The 20,842-nt window shown below is 36.4% G+C and overlaps 1 protein-coding gene across 1 annotated transcript in view; it reads right to left on the reverse strand.

The window, feature by feature from the left end:
- Positions 1-20,842, reverse strand: part of AP4E1 (adaptor related protein complex 4 subunit epsilon 1) — a 64,207-nt gene that overhangs the window by 3,520 nt on the left and 39,845 nt on the right. Inside the window, exons 15-20 of the mRNA XM_037156504.2 lie at positions 19,612-19,726; positions 14,115-14,238; positions 9,857-10,115; positions 3,782-4,324; positions 2,409-2,599; positions 544-701 (exon numbers count right to left, since the gene is read on the reverse strand). Of these exons, the coding sequence (XP_037012399.2) occupies positions 544-701; positions 2,409-2,599; positions 3,782-4,324; positions 9,857-10,115; positions 14,115-14,238; positions 19,612-19,726 (1,390 nt within the window). The remainder of the gene's footprint in view (positions 1-543; positions 702-2,408; positions 2,600-3,781; positions 4,325-9,856; positions 10,116-14,114; positions 14,239-19,611; positions 19,727-20,842) is intronic.

Below are 20,842 nucleotides of genomic sequence, written 5' to 3' on the forward strand. Positions count from 1 at the left end.
GATAAACATAATGTGGTATATTCATACAATGGAATAGTATTCATTAGAAAATTTTGACACATGCTGCAACATGGGTGAACCTAGAAGACATTATGCTATGGGAAATAAGCTAGTTACTAAAGGGCAAATATTGTTATGAAACCACTTACATGAGGTACCTAACAAGTTCATAGAGGCAGAAAATGGGATGGTGGGTGTCAGGGGCTAGAGAAGGAAAGGAAATAGGAAGTTAATGTTTAACGGGTAAAGTTTTGGTTTAGGGGAGAAGAAAAATTCAGAAGATGATGGTGGCAATGGCTACACAACAACATGAATGTACTTAATGCCACTAAATTATACGATTAAAAGGGGTTAAAATGCTAAATTTTGTTATGTACATTTTACTACAGAAATTCTTCAATAAAATCTGAACACACTAATCTAAAAGACACTAGTAATAGGGAATACAGCTCTAAGAAATCTGACACCTGGAAGAGCGGACTTGTGTTCTGGCTGTGGGAAAGCCCTTGTAAACACTGGACAGCCTTTCACAACTCCACGCACCTATAATGTCAACAACATGAAGTCTCAGGTTCTGCTGCAGTGTCCTTAGGGCAGCAGGCAGGGCAGCTTGGGATGCTGACATTTTCACATTTTGCTTCACATCATTGGCAAAGGATAACCAGAGTTGGCCAAAGTCTTCAGTTGATATTTTCAGTGGTCTGAAAATAATTCTTAAAATTAGATTGATGTCCAAAAGAATGAAATGATTTTAAACAAATAAACATACATTTCAAGTAAATCACAGGAACAAAACAAACATTGTAAATCTGGGTCCCATAAAACTTATATTTTTAAACCAAGTAGGATGTGAATGCTAACCATCATCTTCAAACCTGACGAAAGTAATAAAAAACATGCTATTAAAATTCAAGTGTTTCTTCAATAAATCACCTCCTTCTCTCTTTTTATGAGTATTTGTGACTTCATTATAATTTTACCAAGTAATTTCATAAATCACTCAAATATAATATAAAACTTTCCTTTCAAGAACACTTTGGATTAAGAAATAATGAGACACTCTATCAAAAGTCATATAGAACAGTACAAATACAAAGCCTCAGCACCTTAAGTAAATTAGACCAAGAGGAAAGATTTTAGCAAATGTATTTTAAAAATGGTCCATGAGACTAAAGATCAAATAGTTAACAATGTGCTATTTGAAGTTGGGATTATAGGGAGCTTTCATATTCTACTTACACTTTTCTAACAGCATGTGAATTTTTATAATATGAATATATTGATGTTATAATTAGAAAAATATTTTTAAAGATACAGAGGACTTTATTAATATACACATAAGAACTGTGTTATATATACTGTGCTTCTTCAGGTTATGAATGCTCACCATGGGAGACACCTCCTAGTCAAAGAATGTAAGTTTTTCTTATACAGCAACATGGGTATAAATACTTTATGACAGATTAATAGACACATTCTTACTAAAAAATGTTAAAGAGCAGATAAAAATTGCAGTAGTGTAACAAAAGTGGATGTGTGGTAATTTAAAAACTTTTACAGATAATAACTGGTAATCTGCATTACCAGTTCAAGCAGCCTTCGTTTTTCAAAAATGTTTGAATACAGTACGTACATTCATTACACAAAATGAAAGGTAAGAGATTGTTTTCAATTATTTCGGTAACACTGTACAGTACCTAGTGTAATGCTAAATACTGTATGTCTAATAAAAGTTAAATAACTTTGTTGTGTAATTTTCTTGCAGATCTCTGAAGCTCAATAAACAGATTTTATGAAAGAATTAATGAAATACAAATGAGAGAAATTTTAAAAGTTTTTAAAAAAGTCATGCAAGCCCTGAGTAGTGTAGCTCAGTGGACTGAGCGCGGGCTTCGAACCAAAGGGTAGCTGGTTCCACTCCCAGTCAGGGCACAGGCCTGGGCTGCGGGCCAGGTCCCGAGTGGGAACCACGTGAGAAGCAACCACACACTGATGTTTCTCTTCCTCTCCTTCTCCCTCCCTCTCTCTCTGAAAATAAATAAATAAAATCTTAAAAAAGCATGTTTAAAAAAATAATAAAATAAAAAGGTCATGCAGAATCTTTAAAGTTATTTCAGTTTAAACATTACTTTAATCTCAGTTTCTCTCAGAAGTTTTCCCGGATCACTAACCAACTCCAAGCTAAATCATGTCTCATATTATAATCAAACACTGTACCATTTATTTTCTCTTCAAAGCACAATTGACAATTATGTATACATTTATACAATTGTTCAACGTCCCCTCCCTAAAAATAGGGCCGTGTCAAGTTGTGAGCTGCTATACTCCACAGCACCTAGTAGTACTTCTGTCCAGAAAATAGGCCGGATGAATGAGTAACCTGAATTAGCATTCCAGAAAATATTTACCTAATGAAATCTAATAGTGATAAGTTTACTGAAAAGTTGAGTTGAACAACATGAGTATCCATCATTTGATAATTTACAGAACCAGAGAGATTCCCTTCTGTAAAAGGTTCCGCCATCTGCACACTGTATTGAAAGGTTTTGGTGTTCTCTGCTTCTATGACAGGCAAGCAGCACTCAGACTGCTCAGTGATCTGTAAATAAAAGCAACAGAAAGTACTGAAGAAGGGATCAATACAGACTACCACATGAATACCAATTTTCTCTTTACCTGAAGTGGTATCAAAGCATAGGATTGTGATAATAACAAACTCCATTATGATGACTGACAACTTCACTGGGAAAAAAGTCACTAGTACAGATAATGAAAAAATAATAGTACATAGGTCAAAAATATGTAACAAATATTATTACAATGAAAAACTGTATAATTTTTTTACGAAAGAGATTATTAAACTCTAGTCTTCTGGCGCTCAGTCCTGGCTAGCACCAGATTTTTAAAGCTAGGAGAGTTAAAAAACAGGTACATACAGGTGTCTTCCTTTCTCATTCTCTACGTTTAAGCTCTGGTGGTAGAGCTCAGGCAACTGAATTGGATTTTGTCATTTTAAGTTTCACAGGTGATTCTAATGCACATCTAGAGTCTGGAACTTCTGCCCTGGTCAGGCCCAGATAATATTACATTTAACATATTTGAGCTTGTAATAGAAACTGAGTCAGTTTTGTGGAATACTGATGTACTTACTGGTCAAATCTCATGATAACCCCACCAAGGATGCAACTGGCATATTTCCAGAAATCACAATGGCAATCTCTTAGAGCTAAGGCAGAAGCAAGTGATGTCTGAGCACTTAGCATAATGAAAAGGCACACACTATTAATATCTTCACTTTAAATGTGAGGAAACTGAGGCACAAAGCAGGTGTATAACTTGATCCATGTAACACAGCTAATAAGCAGCAGAAGCAAGACTCAAAGCCAAGCGCTCTGAGTCAAATGTCTATATTCCTAGCTACTATGTTCTATTGAAACTCACTTTGTTCAGGGTGGGGCAAAAGTAGGTTTACAGTTTTCGTATGGAAAATACTACAATAATTAATACCTAATAAAGCAAGAATAAACTCTGTGTTTTGTGTACTCACAACTGTAAACTACTTTTTCCCCAGCCTGTATTTATAGCCTTCCCCAGCACAATCTTTATTATGTTTCCTTGTCCCCTTTGAATAATTCATCTCTACTCAAAATAATAAAAAACCTGGCACATCTTTTACTTTTTTTTGTAAAGAAATGTATAAACCATCAAAAGAGCCAACAGCAGAAACACTAAGTAAGCACTGTACATTAAGGAAGAAATAATGAACCATTCATGGTCTTACCTTGAAATTTTCTGCAGGAGCAATTTCTAAGTTAGTACTTTTCAATTCCGAACCACTCTTATTGGAAACTAACCACACCATCAATACACAATCATCTTTCCAAATTTTGTAAGAAGACACTGATATGGTCTCATTATTACAGACCTCCATAAGATCTGAATGCATGTGTTCAGTAGTTTCTTCCAACAAAGAAGCTAAGGAGGTTTCACTGGCAACTGAGGCTGCAGTGGATTGAGGGGGGTGAAAAACTTCCATGTTGTTATCAGCAAACAAAGAAGGTGTAGACAGCCTGCAGTTTGAGAGTTTCTCAACCAACAATGATTCAGAATCCAAAAGTTCTGAACTAAGGGTAAATTTCTTTAGTTCTTTGTCTTCTCTATCCTGCAAATCATCCAAATAATAATCTTCTTCATAAGTCACATTTGATGAAGAGCTAAAGGAAGAACAGGTCATATTATGAACACTGCTTGTTTCTCCACTTTTGGTTTCCTTAACTTTTGATTTCCTTCTGAACTTGTGAGAGATGGTATCTGCTTTTCCTAGCTGGAAAATAAAACATAATAATAATAGAAAAAGAAACAATTCTTCTAGTCATGAGTTTTAAATGTCTTTCTATAATTTCAAATGATCAATTTACTAACTTGCTAAAGTTCTAACTATAAAGCACAGATTCACAAAGAATCAGAGATGAATAATTGAAGTCCTGAAATTCTGACAGCTATGTGTAACTTTGAACTATTAGCTAAATCTTATTTCTCTTTAAAAACACATAAAATCAGGAAAAGAAATAACATTAAAAAAGTGAACTGTGGCCCTGGCTAGGAAATCAGTTGGTTAGAGCATCTTCCCATTATGCCAAAGTTGTGGGTTCAATCCCCAGTCAGGACACATACGTGAATCAACCAATGAATACATAAGTGGAACAACAAATTAATGTTTCTCTTTCTCTCTCTGTCTCTCTCCCCTGCCCCCTTTCCTCTCTCTCTTAAGAAAAAAGTCAATTGTGAAAAATTCTAAAAACTTGTTAATATCAGAATACTATAGTACAGAACTGCACAAACTAAAAACAGTGAGAAACCTAGCTATTTTTTGAGTTCCTAGAGTTGTCATATAGAAGGTAGGGTATCCTCAAATACAGGGATGGCTCAAACTCTGACTCAGTAATCTACAATAATCATGATATCATGGCCTGTGAGTAAATAAGCAGGGAAGACAAATTGATTTGACCTCAAGAAAGGCTGACTGGAACACAGAGGAAAGAAGCTCTGTAACTGACCAGTGATGTTTGCTACAAACTCAAGAGATAGGAACAGTAAGTTTTCCATCCTTGAGCTAATCCTCCTGTAAATCTATGTAAGAAGAAATAAGTGTCCCCTTGCCTCTCAAAGTTCTCTCTAAAATCGGTAGAGCAGATTGGCACTACTCTGAGTCCGAGTCCATGCTGCCATCCTCCGGGGACTGTAACACGATGTGGCCATCCTTCACATAATTCTGGTGAACCAGAACTCTAGCCCCCTTTTCACACCTCTCATTCTCTCAAGTCCCAACATCTCTTCCAACTCTCAGCAGATAAGTTTGTCTCCTACCTTTCTAGTTAGAAGTCATCAAACAAGAGCATTGTTTCAACACAAAAGCAAGTGAGGGTGGGTGGGGGAAGGACCTCCACACCAGTAGCCCTGGGACTTCAATTAGACACACAGTACTCCCCCCGCCCCGTTTTCCATGGTTTCAGTTACCTGTAGTTTCAGCTACCCAGTCAACCACAGTCCAAAAATATTAAATGAAAAATTCCAGAAATAAACAACTCATAAGTTTTAAACTACACACCATTCGGAGTAGCATAAAAAAATCCCTCACTGTCCCATTCCGAACATCCCAGGAGGTGAATCATCCCTTTTTCCAGTATATCATTGGTGATACGACAACCAGCTGTCAGTCACTTAGTAGCCGTCTGGGTTATCAGATCACCTGACTCTACAGTGCAGAGCTTGTACTCAGGTAACCCGTATTTTACTCAATAATAGCCCCAAAACACAAGAGTAGTGATGCTGGCAATTTAAATATGCCAAAGAGAGGCAGTGAAGTGCTTCCTTTAAGTGAAAAGGTAAAAGTTCTCAACTTAGTAAGGAATAAAAAAATCATATGCTGAGGTAGCTAAGAACAAATCTTCTATCCGAGGAAGGAAAAAGAAATTTGTGCTAGTTTTGCTGCAGCAACACAAACTGCAAAAGTTACGGCTATAGTCAGTGATAAGTACTTATTTAAGAGAAAAGGTATTAAATTTGAGGCTGGAAGACATAGAAACATGTTTTAAATGATGGCAGCATGGTGCACCAGAAAGCACTGAGCCTATACGACTACTTCAGCCAAGGGACCCCCTGAAACGAGTGATACCAAGACATCTACTGCAAGCAAGGGATGGTCTGGCACTTTTTCATCTCACATCACCACAGGAAGGATGAATACAGCACAGCGGGATATTCTGACAGAGAACACAGTCAAACAATTTTTATTATAGTATATTGTTATAATGGTTCTCGCTTGTTGTTACTTATTGTTGTTAAATTTCTTACCTGCGCCTAATTTATAAATTAAGCTTTATCATATGTATGTATGTATGTATAGGAAAAAACACAGTATACATAAGGTTTGGTACTGTCCCCAGTTTCAGGCATCTGCTGGTGGTCTTCAAACACATCCCCCATGGGTAAGGGGAGACTAATACATAGGGGACTACTCAGTATTATTCCTCAGGTCACAGATGCTCCCGGTTTGTTTGTTTTATCTTTTCTTTCTGTTTCTGTGTTTTATTTTGGATAGTTTCTACTACTTTGTCTAAGTTTAATATTTTCTTCTGCACTAATATGCTGTTAATCAGAAGCTACCCAAGACAGAAGACAGTGCAGTGACAGCTTCATTAAATTACTTAAATAAAAGAAACAGTCGATCTAGAATTCATTACCCAGAGAAAATGTCTTTCATTTTTAAAAAAATTTTTAAAGATTTTATTTATTTATTTTCAGAGAGAGGTGGAAGGAGGGAAAAAGGGAGAGAAACATCAATGTGAAAGAGAAATACTGATTGGTTGCCTCTTGCATGCCACGCCCCCAATGGGGACCTGGCCTGAGACCCAAGCGTGTGCCCTCACTGGGAATGAACCAGCAACCTTTTGGTTTGCAGGCCGGTGCTCAATCTACCGAGCTACACCAGCCAGGGTGAGAAAATGTCTTTCAGCAATGAAGGTGGGAAAAAAAGGCAAAGGTGGGGGAAAGAAAACCCTTGACCCTTGGAGTGAACTGTGTAATAAATATTAACTAAGAGTGGACCACATACCTAAAAAAAACAAACCAGTTAAAGTGAAATACATCAACATAGCCCTTGATCAATGTAACTGAGAATTGTAACATTAGAAAAATTGTAAGGGAATAGGAATGGTACACAAAAGCAGCCATCCAGAGGAACAAAAATTAAAACCACGGTAATTAAAATTACTGATAATTAAAGATATCAGTATTTTAATACTGATATTAAAATTATCAGTAAATAAAATTATTAAATAATTATTTTAATATTAAAATTTAATATTAAAATTCCAGAAAATTAAAGATATTACCTCACACCTATCAGAATGGCTACCATAAATAAATCAATAAACAAGTGTTGACCAGGGTGTGGGAATGCAGATTGCTGCAGCCACTATAAAAAACAGTATGGAGATTCCTCAAAAAATTGAAAAATGAAACAGCCTCTGACCCAGTGATCCCACATCTGGGAATATACCTGAAGAAACCCAAAACACTAATTTAAAAGAATATATGCATCCCTATGTTCACTGCAGCATTATTTACAATAGCCAAAATTTGGAAGCAACCCAAGCGCCCATCAGCAGATGAGTAGGTAAAAAAGCAGTGGTACAGTTACATGATGGAATACTACTCAGCCATAGAAAAGGAAGGAAAGCTTACCTTTTGCGGTAGCATGGATGGACCTGGAGAGTATTGTGCTAAGTGAAATAAGCCGGTCAGAGAAAGACAAGTACCATACAATTTTACTTATATGTGGAACCTAATGAACAAAATAAACTAACAAAATAGAAACAGACTCCTAGACACACAGAACAGACTGACAGCTGTCAGAGGGGTGGGGGTTGGAGGACTGGGTAAAAATGGTGAAGAGATTAAACAAAATAAATAAATAAATAAAGACACAGGCAACAGTGTGGTGACTACAAGAGGAAAAGACAGGTGGAGTAGAAAAAGGTAAAGGAGGAAAAATGGTGACAGAAGGAGACCTGATTTTGGGTGGTGAAGGTACAGTATAATTAATATACAGATGACATATTATAGAATTGTACACTTGAAACCTATTTGATTTTATTAATCAATGTCACCCCAATATTTTCATTAAATTTTTAAAGGAGTCACGGTACAGATGGAGCATATCCAGTAAGAGCTGAAACGCTGTCTGCTTCAGCCCAGAGACAGACTAAATGTTGGGGTTGAGGAACTGGAGGATACATGCTAATTCTGTGTTCATTTGCTTTCCCCACTTTCTGCATGCCATCTGAGTAACAGCAAAGTTCCTCACAGACTCAGGGTTCCATAAAACAGGGAAATAACCTCCTTTTAAAAAAACTATTCTAGTGACTGCTGAGGGGAAACATATAAGGTGTAACCCCAAAAGAATTTAGCATAATTTAAATAATTTAATTTAGACATAGAAAAACATCCTAATTACATACATTTCTGATTTCAAGCCCACCACAAAAAAGTGTGATACTTAGTTTCGTGGCCTGAATGTTTTGCTGAGACGGTCTCTCACTCTGTGCACTTGTGGAGTAGGGAGGAATCCTTCAATACCAGCAAGGAGGTTCACAAACCAGGGCCCTACATAAGCCTGGGACCACTGTGACCTCAATGCGATCTGACTGGGGTGCACTCTGAGAACTTGCCCCATCCGTGTCCGAGCGTTCACTGGTCCCCTCCCCACAGCTTGCAGGAACAACTCAAAGGCCCAAGATCTGCTGTTGAACTGCAAATGCTGAGTGAGATGGCGTTACGATACATTGCTTAGTAATAATACTTTTAAGCTGAATTTGTTTTTTCTTAGGAGGGGATGAGTATCAAGTCTGAAAGAAATGGGATCTGGAAAAAGAGAGACACAGGCAGAGTACAGCCTACGGTCTGGCCTAGTGTTGACAGGGATGGAGAGAAAATTCCACCAAGAAAGAAGATGAAAGAGCTAGGCCCTAGCTCTGAAGTTAAACTGAAGAAAATGTATCTCTAGTCACAGTTTTGCACTAGGTAGGTTTATCAGGCTACCAAATGGAAAATCACATGGAATTCTCAGATGTTCAAAAATAGTGACTGTCCTTCACTACAATTTTTCATTCTTTTACTATGAGAATAACATATTAACATAAAAACTTTTGAAAATCATAATCATAATGCCTGAAAAGTTTTTATTTTTGTATACTTTCTGTCAGTCTCGAAACACTTTTATCTTCTTAACAGTTATAGATAAGATGTAAATAAAATTTTATCTTCTGTTTTTATCATAAGCATTTTCTATTTTACAATGCAGTATTTTTCCCTTTTTAATGGCTGAGTAATATTCTGAGCTAATATAATTTATGTACCCATTCCCCTGCTAGTCACCTAAATTGATTCCTATTTTTCACTATTAAAAACACCATTTTGAGAAATACTTTTTCCACAAGCAAATCAGTATTGTGGAACTATTATTACTGACAGTATTTCCATCAGGTGCCCTCCCCCACGCCCCCCACAACTGCCTTCCACCCACTCCACTGAGAATACCCCTGGTTATATCTGTAACTTTTTGGGGGCCCTGACCTTGCCCTAGCTGACTAGACAGACTAGAAAGACCACTTGTCTCAAGCTAAGCCAGTTAGATTTTCTCTCAGGAATATAAAGGCATGTCATTGGTGGGTCTGGAGCTGGGAAAGCCATTTCCCACCATGTACATAGATGATGGCCAACAGTTTTTATAGAGCCAGGTTTTTACATATGAAACAGGAAACAGATTCTCAGAGGAATATAACTGGCTACTTACCAAGTTGACTGTACTTTCTGATCCTAGCCCAACAAATAATGATGATGCCAGCAGCTGCTTTTCTTTCTCCTCTTTGGATTGGGTAAGGACTTGAGACTGGTCCTTTTTTGTTATAGTTTGATCTACGTTCTCCATTGTTATACTCTCTTGAGGAACAGGCAGAACTTCAGTTTCATCACTAGTCTTGCTTTCCTTCTTGGGAAGATAGCCTTCTTTCCCCCACAATTTCTTTATACCTTCCAGCTTCAAGCTATTTGTCCTAAGGAGATTGATAATGAAATTAAGTCAAATTCAGTAATTGCTAAGTAATGACTTTCTTGGTGCATTTATAAAAACACATCATTGCCATGGCCTTTAAGAAACAGCTTTTATATTGTATTCCACATGCCGGAAGTAAAACCTAGATCTCTAGGTTTTAATTTAGTTACAGAAAACCTCCCCCTCCCCTTATGCCAAAGAATTTAAGGCAACAGAACTCTAGAATTAGTTTAAATTTCAGATCATTTAATTTTCATTTAATTGCTTAAATAAGTTATTCAAAAATAGAACTACTGTAAATCAGTTCCTTTACCCCACTGACTTTTCAAAAATATTTTTAATTCTGATGAGTTAAAGACTCTCATGCTGATGAGAAATGACTCTTATGTTTCTTAGCTATAATCATTCAATGAAAGAATTAATCCTACATAAATTCAATAAATAAAATCCAGTTGAAAGCAAAAACAAACAACAAAAAAACATTCATATCTACTCCATTGTGTAAACTTACCTTTAATGTAAAAGGTTTTCTTAATATGAACATTAGCTATATTTCAACTATTATAATGTACTTTTATAAAAATGAAATGAGGTATAATCTATAAAAGAAAAAAGTTAAGATTTTTGGAAAAAGCATGAAGGATTAGGAGGGTTTTATACCCCACGTAAAGACGACTTAAAGTAGTGATTAGAATTTGGACTCACCCAAAAGTCACAGCTAGGAATTTGGAGTGTCTAACATAACCACTAAGTGCTGGCTGAAACAGCCAAAGATTGCCTCCACTGTGTTTATGTAAGAACTATGTGTCCTCGACAGTTGGCTCAGTTAAGTAGCCCTGTCATGGTCCAAAATAGCATTTTAAAAATTTGTCCTACAAGATAGGCAGATCATGAAATGAATCTAAAAGAAAGACTCAGAAGTGTCTGTATTGATTATTATTCCCTTCTACTTTGTTAGATTCATGACCCATTTGATTTTCTGTATTATGCCAGAAACAAAATTAGGTAGATATACTTCATACTGAGTAAAGAACTAATGCTATTAAGTACTAATTGGATGAAAGAAAATCTGAACATTAATAAAAAATGACCTACAAAGAATAAGTCCATTGCTCCTCAACAAATTTTGCTAAATGGTCCTTTACAAATATCTTCATTTCTTCTTTTCTTTCAGGTACCAAAGAGTTTTCTAAAAAGGTGTTTTTTAAAAAAACCTATCTATCAACCCCTTAGAAGAAAACAGATTGCCCCTGTGTGAGCAGATCCAAAAGTGGTCATGGGAGCCACCAGTGCCACCCAACATCGCTAGGGTGCTCAACAGCAGCAGTTCACACAGATTCATGAATGTCCACAGTAGAATAGTGTTTCTATAACCCCATTTACCAACACATATCCTTTAGTGACTTTTTTTTAAAAAGCAAGTCCCTAAGTTTTACTAATAAATGATTCAAATATTAGTTTAACAATAACAAAAAGCAGGTGTGTTGGACACCTGGATGCTCCATCCAGATTTCCATGATTTCAGTGAAGGACTTTCCAGTCCCCACTGCTGGCAGTGCAGCACCCCCAGGGGCTGTCTGAGAGGCAGAGGGCCACCTCACCGAAGATAATGCCCCTTCCAGGGGCAGCCTACATGAAGTGAGCGAAGAATAGAAGAACAGAGCCTTGTTCACCCATTCTGGCCCAACTCCGTCCAACTCTGAAGGCCATTCTAGCTTCAGAACCCCCCATGCAGTCAGTAAAAGGTGCCATTGGCACTACACTGCATCTTAACTTCTTCCTCTACCCAAACCTGTCTCTTTCCCCTTCCTGTCATAGGTATTAGCCCAAGGGAACTCCTTACTATTCTACATGCTAAATTCCAGCATACTGTGTGCTTCTCAGGAAACCCAACCCACAACAATAAGCAAAATGGGAAAGGGGAAGGAAAATAAACCTGAAAGTAGCCTTGAGCTATTTCAAAGGTTTTTCTGGCTAAGTTCATCTGCATAACATGTCTATTATCAACATGAATTGCCTCTGTCATGCATTATATAGACAGTCTAAAAAACAGGAAAATGGATGAGAGAGCAGCATAAGGCCTTCATATATAAAATATGATATGAAACATATTGTAAAAGAATTTTAAAACATGACTCATCTTTGTATAGATTTTGACAATAATAAAAACATAATTTGTGGTTTTATATGGTATACCTTTGCATTATTGTGAATTAGACCATTCAAACAGAAGTAAATTCTGGCCAATCAACCTTCAAAAGATTAGGGATATATTTTAACTCAGCTCTAGAAATTCCCATATGAGGTAGGGTGCTGTGTCTATAGTAAGGCTTAAGGTGAGTAATTCTAAATGGGGCTGACTACTACCTTGTTATCAGCTTGGCAGAGACTACAGAAGAGTGACCATCTCCTCTCGAAAGCTGATTGACCTTGCCAATTAGCACACAGGTTCCTAATCTAAAATAATGTGTGCGCTGTGGTCCTCTTTGGAAAAGCATTTTAAATTCACCCCCTGTATTCCATTTTATGGAAATACAGCATATGTGTAACTCCTTAACTGCTTTGCCAAATGTCATTTCTCTGAGGGTAGCAAGTACATGTGTATAAAATGCACAAGACCCTGTCAAGTTTCCCATTCCTAGTTCAATACTAAAAAGCAGATGCTGTCGACTGCTGTACAGGTAAAAAGAACTGGGTTTCCCCCTTGGGTCTGGAGGATCCTATCTCTCCTTCCATTGCCCCTCAGTTCCCTATCTGAGGCACTTAACAGCGTTCACCTCCACATGCCTACAAACCAGATCTATTTCCCATGCTTGGAACACCAAAATTAAATGTCTGGGTATCCACAAAGCTGGGGGAAAAAGGCTAAGAAAGAAAATTTGAACTTATGCTACTTCATGCAACATATTATCCTATATTCCTCATAATCTGTGTGTCTTTCTTCTGAGAAATACTTCTTATAACCCTCTCCCTGGAAGACAAACAAATACCAAGATGAACATAAAATAAGGTAACTGATTTCTTAATGAAAATATGAAAACTCAAAATTCAAACGTCATCTTTTAAAGCTGTCACCTTTGAGATTTTATCACATTTATTCCAACAATGCTGCCATTACTCAAAACACCTGAACTCTTTTTAGAAGAAACTCCTACACAAATAAGAAAGCCATTTTCTTTACTTTATATCATAAAAAGATAACAACCAAAGTCATCCAGATTAACCAGAAATTTTATCTGAAAAATTCAGTTTTTGGATAATGATGATAATGAGGACAATGACTTTTTTTTGGGGGGGGGGAATGGCTATTAATAGCAGCTACCACTTACCAATCACCATGTACTCGACTATATGAGGGACTTTGCATAATTATCTCATTTTATTAATTTAACCATGTTTCTTCTTAAAGTTATTTATTCATATTTCCAAAATGAAAATCTACTTTAAAAGGGTGAAGGTCTGGCTGCATGTAAGACATTTAGACATATGTATCACCCACTTTCAAGGTGGTTGGAAGGAAGCTCTAAAAGCATTTTGAGTAAAGTACACAACTTCTTAAGTGAAGTCAACCACCTTATTTTATGTTCATCTCTACACCTGTCAATCTTTACAGAAAGTAGATTATGAGAAATATAGAATTATATGCTCAAAACTCACCTGGGTATGTAAATTTTGATAAACTTCTTTAAAATACGCACACACACACATACACACACACATACACACACATATATTTATGCATATACATATACATATAATATGTAATAATAACACACACATCATTACTATGTATAAAGCCTGCATACATTCTATGCTGTCTTGGAAATAAGTAAGCTCTCCTACAGTGTAAGGATATACTGTAGAGCATCAACACTTTGATAGTAATAAATAAAAACAACTAAAACAACAGCCCATACAAAATTCAGCTTTCAGGAACTCTTCCACATTTCAAAACATTTAAATGCCCCCATGTTCTCAATTTGAATGAAAAGGAACTTACTCTTTCAGACCTGTCTCAGCACTATTTCCAGATATATCTGAACCCAGAGAAATGCCAGCAGGAGACTGTCGTCCAGTAAAGCCAGATGAAGAAAAGGAGAGTCCATATGGTTCAAAATTGAGAACTAGAATTTTAAAACAATAACACAAATGCTTTAGAAACCTGTAAATATTTGTTGAACGAATAACTAAATAAATAAATGGATGATTTAATCAAAAATGAAAAAAAACAGTAACACAGGCTCATATTTAAAATAAAGCAAAAATTAGTTTTTAGAAAGCAAAAATTATCAAAGTTACCGTTCATTACTGAAATAATTGGAGAATCCAGTGACAATTTTTAAACTGGAAAGGACTTGGGAGACAATCTAACCAGATATTTATATTAATAGTAACAAAGCAGCTATGATTTATTTAATTCTACTCCATACCATTAGTTGATCAAAGACAGCCCTTCATTTTTATTTTACCTTCCTTAGAAGTTAAAACAGAATTCAATTAGGAAAAACAACTAATAAACCAGATCTATTGAAAAGTTGCTGCTCTCATGCAAAAATGCTTAAGAAGCTGCGAATGAAGAGATGACCTCATTTTTGCTTAACAAAATGGCACAGTCCTGTACCATATGGACAGACATAACCCTCAAGGTGCAATCCCCCTTACTGACGAAGAACAAGGTTTACTCAGGTTCAGATTCCTTGGAGCTGTATACCCAAATGAAGTCGATCAGAGTCATGAAAACTTATATAGCTATTGTGGAAGAATAGAATCCAATATCCACTCTCTTTTTTCTAAGTAACAGAACCCTTGATTCTTAGCTAGGTACAAGGCCACCCAGGAAAAAGATGACATTTCCAGACTTCTTTGTCATCTGACTTGAGCTCTGACCAATGAAATTACACACACATTTTGTGAGCAACCTCTGAAAGGAATCTTCCTGAAAGGAAAAAGAAATCTTCCTTCTCTCCCTTCCTCTTCTATATTTAGGAAGCCACATCAATCCTAGGCTGTATACTTACGAATATCTTTAACGGAAAAGAGTAATAATAACCTTCTGCTTTGCATAAGGTCCCACTGTGTTTATTTGTTTTCTAATATGTTTAGCTAAATAAACCTAAACCTAACTGGCATATATATCTTTTTGATCTGTCTGGATTATAATATAAAGGACCTTCTTAAATCATAAAAAGTACCTTAGAATATATAAATGTGAACTTCTAGTAATTATTATCATTTTACAAGTGAAGAAACTGTGGTAAAGAGTTTGCCACAAACTTACCCAAGATTACAAGGATAGGAAATGATACAGACAGAAAAGAAATCAGACACTCTGGTTCCTGAACTTCACTCTCAACTACTCAATTATACTGCCTCCTCCAAAGAAACAGCACCTAATCCAAAGAGCATTAAATAAAAGTTTGTGTGTTAGTGAAATGAATGACACAGAAGAGGAATCAATGTGTAATAGAAAAAAAGTAATGGTCTGATTAGTAATCAGGAGAACTGAGTTCTTGATGTAGGCCAGGTGTTAACTAGGTGAATGAATTAGACCTAATTTCTTAGAAGAGTTTGGAGTAGTCAGCAGTCTCCAAATGCTGGTCTGATAGCCATAACCAAGCTGATTTCACAGATTACCCATAGACCTTTTTGTACATACAGCCAAGCTTTCAGAGACTTAGATTACAGAAGTTGTAGGAATGGGGCTCAAAACCCTGTATCGTTATTTTAAAACTTCCTTTGTGATTATGACTCACAATCATATTTGGAAACCACCTGTCCAAATCTTTCTAAGGTCCTTTTCACCTAAAATGTCCTTTCATTTTAAGCATTTCAACGACCTAGTTTAACCTTCTCTCCTACATTGGCCTCTTTTTAATAGCCTCTGCGACAGCAGGTCATCCAGCCTCTGCATTAACACTTCCAGTAAAAGTGAATAGTTCAGAAATGTTTCCTGTGCACAAGACAGAGTTTAAGCCAAAGAGTAAGTAAGCATGGTATTTTAAGCAAAGAAGAAAAAGAATTCAAAATTAGAGGTGAGACTTGCTTCAAGGTTGAGAATGAAGTTCAAACCACATTATTTTTATTCTTTAGTGAAAAATTCCCAAGATCCTTACAGAAGTGAATGATGAGAAGGGCCGAAGATTTTTAGGTGTTCACTAGAAATAAAGGGCAATTCACGCAGAAGAGGAAGCATGAACTGAAGGCAGCGAGAGTCCTTGGGAATCACAAGTTATAGAAAGTAACCGAGGTGAAAGATAAAATACAAACTATCCCAGGCAAAGTAAGAAATTCAATATTTAATCTGTTTGTATACTTCATGACTTCAGAGGCTTGATTGTACTTACACTCCTTTTCGAGTTTTTTAATATATAAGTTTCAGGTGTACAACGTTATAATTTGACATCTGTACACACTACAAAGCAATCACCCCCCAAAACTCCAGTTACAATCTCAACACTCTTTCATGTTACCTTATACTGCCGTTTCTTTTTTCAATATATTTTATTGATTATGCTATTACAGTTGTCCCATTTTTCCCACTTTATTCTCCTCCGCCCTGCACACTCCCTCCCATCCTCATTCCCACACTTTAGTTCATGTCCATGGGTCTCACATGTAAGTTCTTTACCTTCTACATTTCCTATATTATTCTTAACCTACCCCTGTCTATTTTCTACCTACCATTTATGCTACTTATTCCCTGTACCTTTTTCCCTTCCCTCCCCCTCCCATTCCCTGCCTTCCATGGGCTCTCCATTTCTGTGGTTCTGTTCCTGTTCTGTTTGCTTAGTTTGTTTTTGTTTTTTTTTTAAGTTCCACTGTTAATAACTGCGAGTTTGCTGTCATTTTACTGTTCATATTTTTTATCTCCTTTTTCTTAGATAAGTCCCTTTAACATTTCACATAATAAGAGCTTGGTAATGATGAACTCCTTTAACTGACCTTATATGGGAAGCACTTTATCTGCCCTTCCATTCTAAATGACAGCTTTGCTGGATAGAGTAATCTTGGAGGTAAGTCCTTGCCTTTCATGACCGAATGCTTCTTTCCAGCCCCTTCTTGCCTGCAAGGTTTCTTTTGAGAAAACAACTGATGATCTTACAAGAACTCCTTTGTAGGTAACTGTCTCCTTTTCTCCTGCTGCTTTTCAGATTCTCTCCTTATCTTTCATTTTGGGTAATGTAATTATGATGTGCCTTGGTGTGTGCTTCCTTGGGTCCAACTTGTTTGGGACTCTCTGAGCTTCCTGGACTTCCTGGAAGTCTATTTCCTTTGCCAGACTGGAAAAGTTCTCCTTCATTATTTTTTCAAATAAGTTTTCAATTTCTTCCTCTTCCTCTTCTTCTTCTGGCACCCCTATGATTTGGATATTGGAATGTTTAAAGATGTCCTGGAGGTTCCTAAGCCTCTCCTCGTGTTTTTTAATCCTTTTTAAAAATATATTTTATTGATTATGCCATTACAGTGCAGTTTCTTTATGTTCAATTATTTGGCTCTACTTCTCTGGTTATGCCCAGCTGCTAATTTGTTTTTGAGAGACTAGTAATTTTAACTTAATCTGGTTTTCTAAAAGCCAGAATTCTGTACACAGGAGATTATACTGCTATTTCCCCTTGCTATTTCTGGTTTTATTTAACATTGGGGCTACAACATATTCAAATACAACATATCTGAATATTGTCTTAATAGAATAATCCACAATGATTCCTAAATGCTTTTCTTGGGTGGAAACTGGTAATAAAAGTTTGTTCCCTACCATCCCATCTGTTTTGGGTTTTTTTTTTTTGCCAATTCTTAGTGTCTTACAATAGTTACCTGAAGTTTATTATAAACCTGGCATTTTTCTACCCAAGACAGCTAAGTATCATTCATAAAAGTGACATTTAACTACTATTCTCTGCAAATGACTTATAAAAATATCAAGTAAGATCAGTATCAGAAATGATTGATACTTGAAGGATTCTAGAATTAACAACTTTTTAGGTCAAAAATACCTATTTTTCCCATACTCTGTATTTTCTGTCTTATAGCCAGTCCAACTGTAAGATATATAATTGTATCGCTTATTCCTTTAGTATCTGTTAAGCACTTGTTATGTCCTGTCTCATAACTGATTTCTTTTTCCATGATGTAACAGAAAGTCTAAGCTCAAGAAATTTAAAATTTTTACTTTAGAGAACTTTTGAAAAATAGATTTGGGAAGAGCCTAATTTGAGAGCTTAACCCCATTTATAATGATGGTTCTATGGGAAAAAGAGTACTTGGCAAAGGAATACATTAGCTGGGGAATTCCAGGACTATCTATTATATTTACTCAGCCAATGAACTTATTTTAAGAAAGGAGACAGGCAGTGCCGGGAATTAGGCTCCTTGTCCTACCTCCCCTTCCTTACCCCACCCTTGAGGAGCAGTAGTAACAACTGATGGTCCCAGACACACTGAAAATAAGGAATACAGGAACTGGACCACGTCTCCCACTCTGGAACTCCAGATTTCCACTCTGGATATCATAAGGCCTCTATATGCACTGGAGTCACAGATTGGGCAATTTTAACTTCAAAACTTAATTTTTCCCCCTCACATAATTTATCAATACAGAGTGGGGAAAAGAGGTTTATAGTTGTTCATATGGAAAAATAATACAATAATTAATAAATAGTAATACAAGGATAAACTGTGTTTTGCTATGCACAACTGTAAAACCTTGCCCACCCCTGTATATGAGGAGTTAATGAGAAGGAAACTGATTACCCTTTGAAAGAAAATTGAATTTTCTAGGCCATTTGGTATCGCTGTGATAAATAATACGTCAGTAATTTTAAAAGAGCAAATACTCCTAAAAAAGATAACATCAACCCTATTATTAGTGTTTATACCTTCTGGTCTCCTTTTAGGATCAGCCATTTAGTTGTACTCATATGCCTAGCACAGAGCCTGGAAACTACTCAGTACTCAACAAAAGCATTAAATGATGACTAGAAGCAAAAAAGACCTTTCAGCAATAAATTGTTCAGTATTAACACTCTGAACTCCTATACCGATAACACTGAACAGTCTCCTATTATTCACAGGCATACTTCCCATCCACCATCCAAATATCGCAGTAATTTTCTTTTTTAAAATCATGACAGAAACCTTTCCCTGACAGCCTACATTACTTAAATATAGTTTTATTCTTTCTTTTCTTAGCTGTCCCGAACTTCACCGATCAGATACTTTGTTGAAGGAAGTGTTCTAACACACTGAAGATACACAAGATTGTTTATAATGAAAATAAAAAATCACTAGTCCCCAGCAACCTGAGTTTCTTCTGAAACTTTGTCACAGACATGTGCACACTAATATCTGTCAGCCCTCTGCCATGGTGCCTAAGCATGGTAAACAAGTCACAAACAGAGTTAAGGAGGGAAAATAACAGTAAATATCTTCAATTACTTACTTACATGCATAAAACCAGATGTCCCTTTAATCTAGCTTATAAACTTATACAAAATTACCTTTCTCCTGAGAAAGCTTTTCCTCCTGCCGTTGGTGGTGAGGTTTGTAAGGTGCTGCCCCCTGACTGAGTTCTTCAGCCACAAAACCATCCAGAAAAGATAAGGAAGCGTCTACCTGTATCAAATTGAAGCAAAAATTAGGAATTATAAAAATTTAACCTAAACAATAGACTATACATTCGTGTATCTACTTTTAGCCCATATATACCCTAAAAACAATTTTTAGGGGAAAAAAAGAACTTCAATTCCAAAAGTGCTACCTAACTTTCTAGTTTTCTGAAACATCTATAATCAAATCACTCAGCAAAGTCATTTGCAATTATTATTAATTTCACTGCATTGAGGAATACATTTTTGAGCATCCAATATATTAGGGCATCAAATTAGGTCCTGTGATTGAGATGAAGGAAGCCACAGTTCCTGCCTTCATGAGACTTGTAACCTACCAGAGGAGAAGATACATACGCTATGAGCTATAATCTGTATTAGTTTCCTGCTGTTGGGGGATAAAATCAGGTGCTAACAACACTAGTTCCTTCTGGAGGCTCGAGGGGAGAGTAAGTTCCTGTCTACTTCAGCTTCTGAGCAATGCTTGGCTTATGGCCACATCACTCTGATCTCTGCTTCTACTGCTATGTTGCCTTCTCCTCACTGAACTCTTGTCTCATTTTCTAAGGACCCTTCTGATTATCTCATGCCCACTTGGATAATACAGGATATAATCTGCATCATAAAATCCTTAACTTAATCACACCTACAAAGTACCTTTTACCATGTAAGGTAACATACATACAGGTTCCAGGGATTGAAATGTGGACCTCTTGGGAAGCTATCATTTGGTGTCCCACAGTGTCCTTAACTATTCAATTCTTTTCTACCTGAAAATGCTTTTTCACAAATCTATGGAAAACTACTTAATTTCAGCAGGAATAGAAAAGTACAAGAGAATGATTTAAATGAAAAAGAAATGAGGAATCAGTAAGGGGAAAAGGAGAAGAGAAAAAGTAAGGAGAGAAAGGAAAATGAGATATACACAGGAGGACATAGCAGTGATGACCTCAGAAACCAGACACTTGCTTCTCCTGATTCAGCCAAATGTTCGAAACAGCCCAGATAATTTAGAATAGCAGGTAACTCTCAAACATTTAAGTGGCATGTCACAATCTGAATTTGGAAAAGTTTAGTTTCAACAAGACTCTTGGCAAAAACAGGAAGTGTAGCTATTTCATAG

Source organism: Artibeus jamaicensis, unplaced genomic scaffold (assembly GCF_021234435.1).
Source record: "Artibeus jamaicensis isolate MK-2021 breed Jamaican fruit bat unplaced genomic scaffold, CSHL_Jam_final contig_548, whole genome shotgun sequence".
Lineage (NCBI taxonomy): Eukaryota > Metazoa > Chordata > Mammalia > Chiroptera > Phyllostomidae > Artibeus > Artibeus jamaicensis.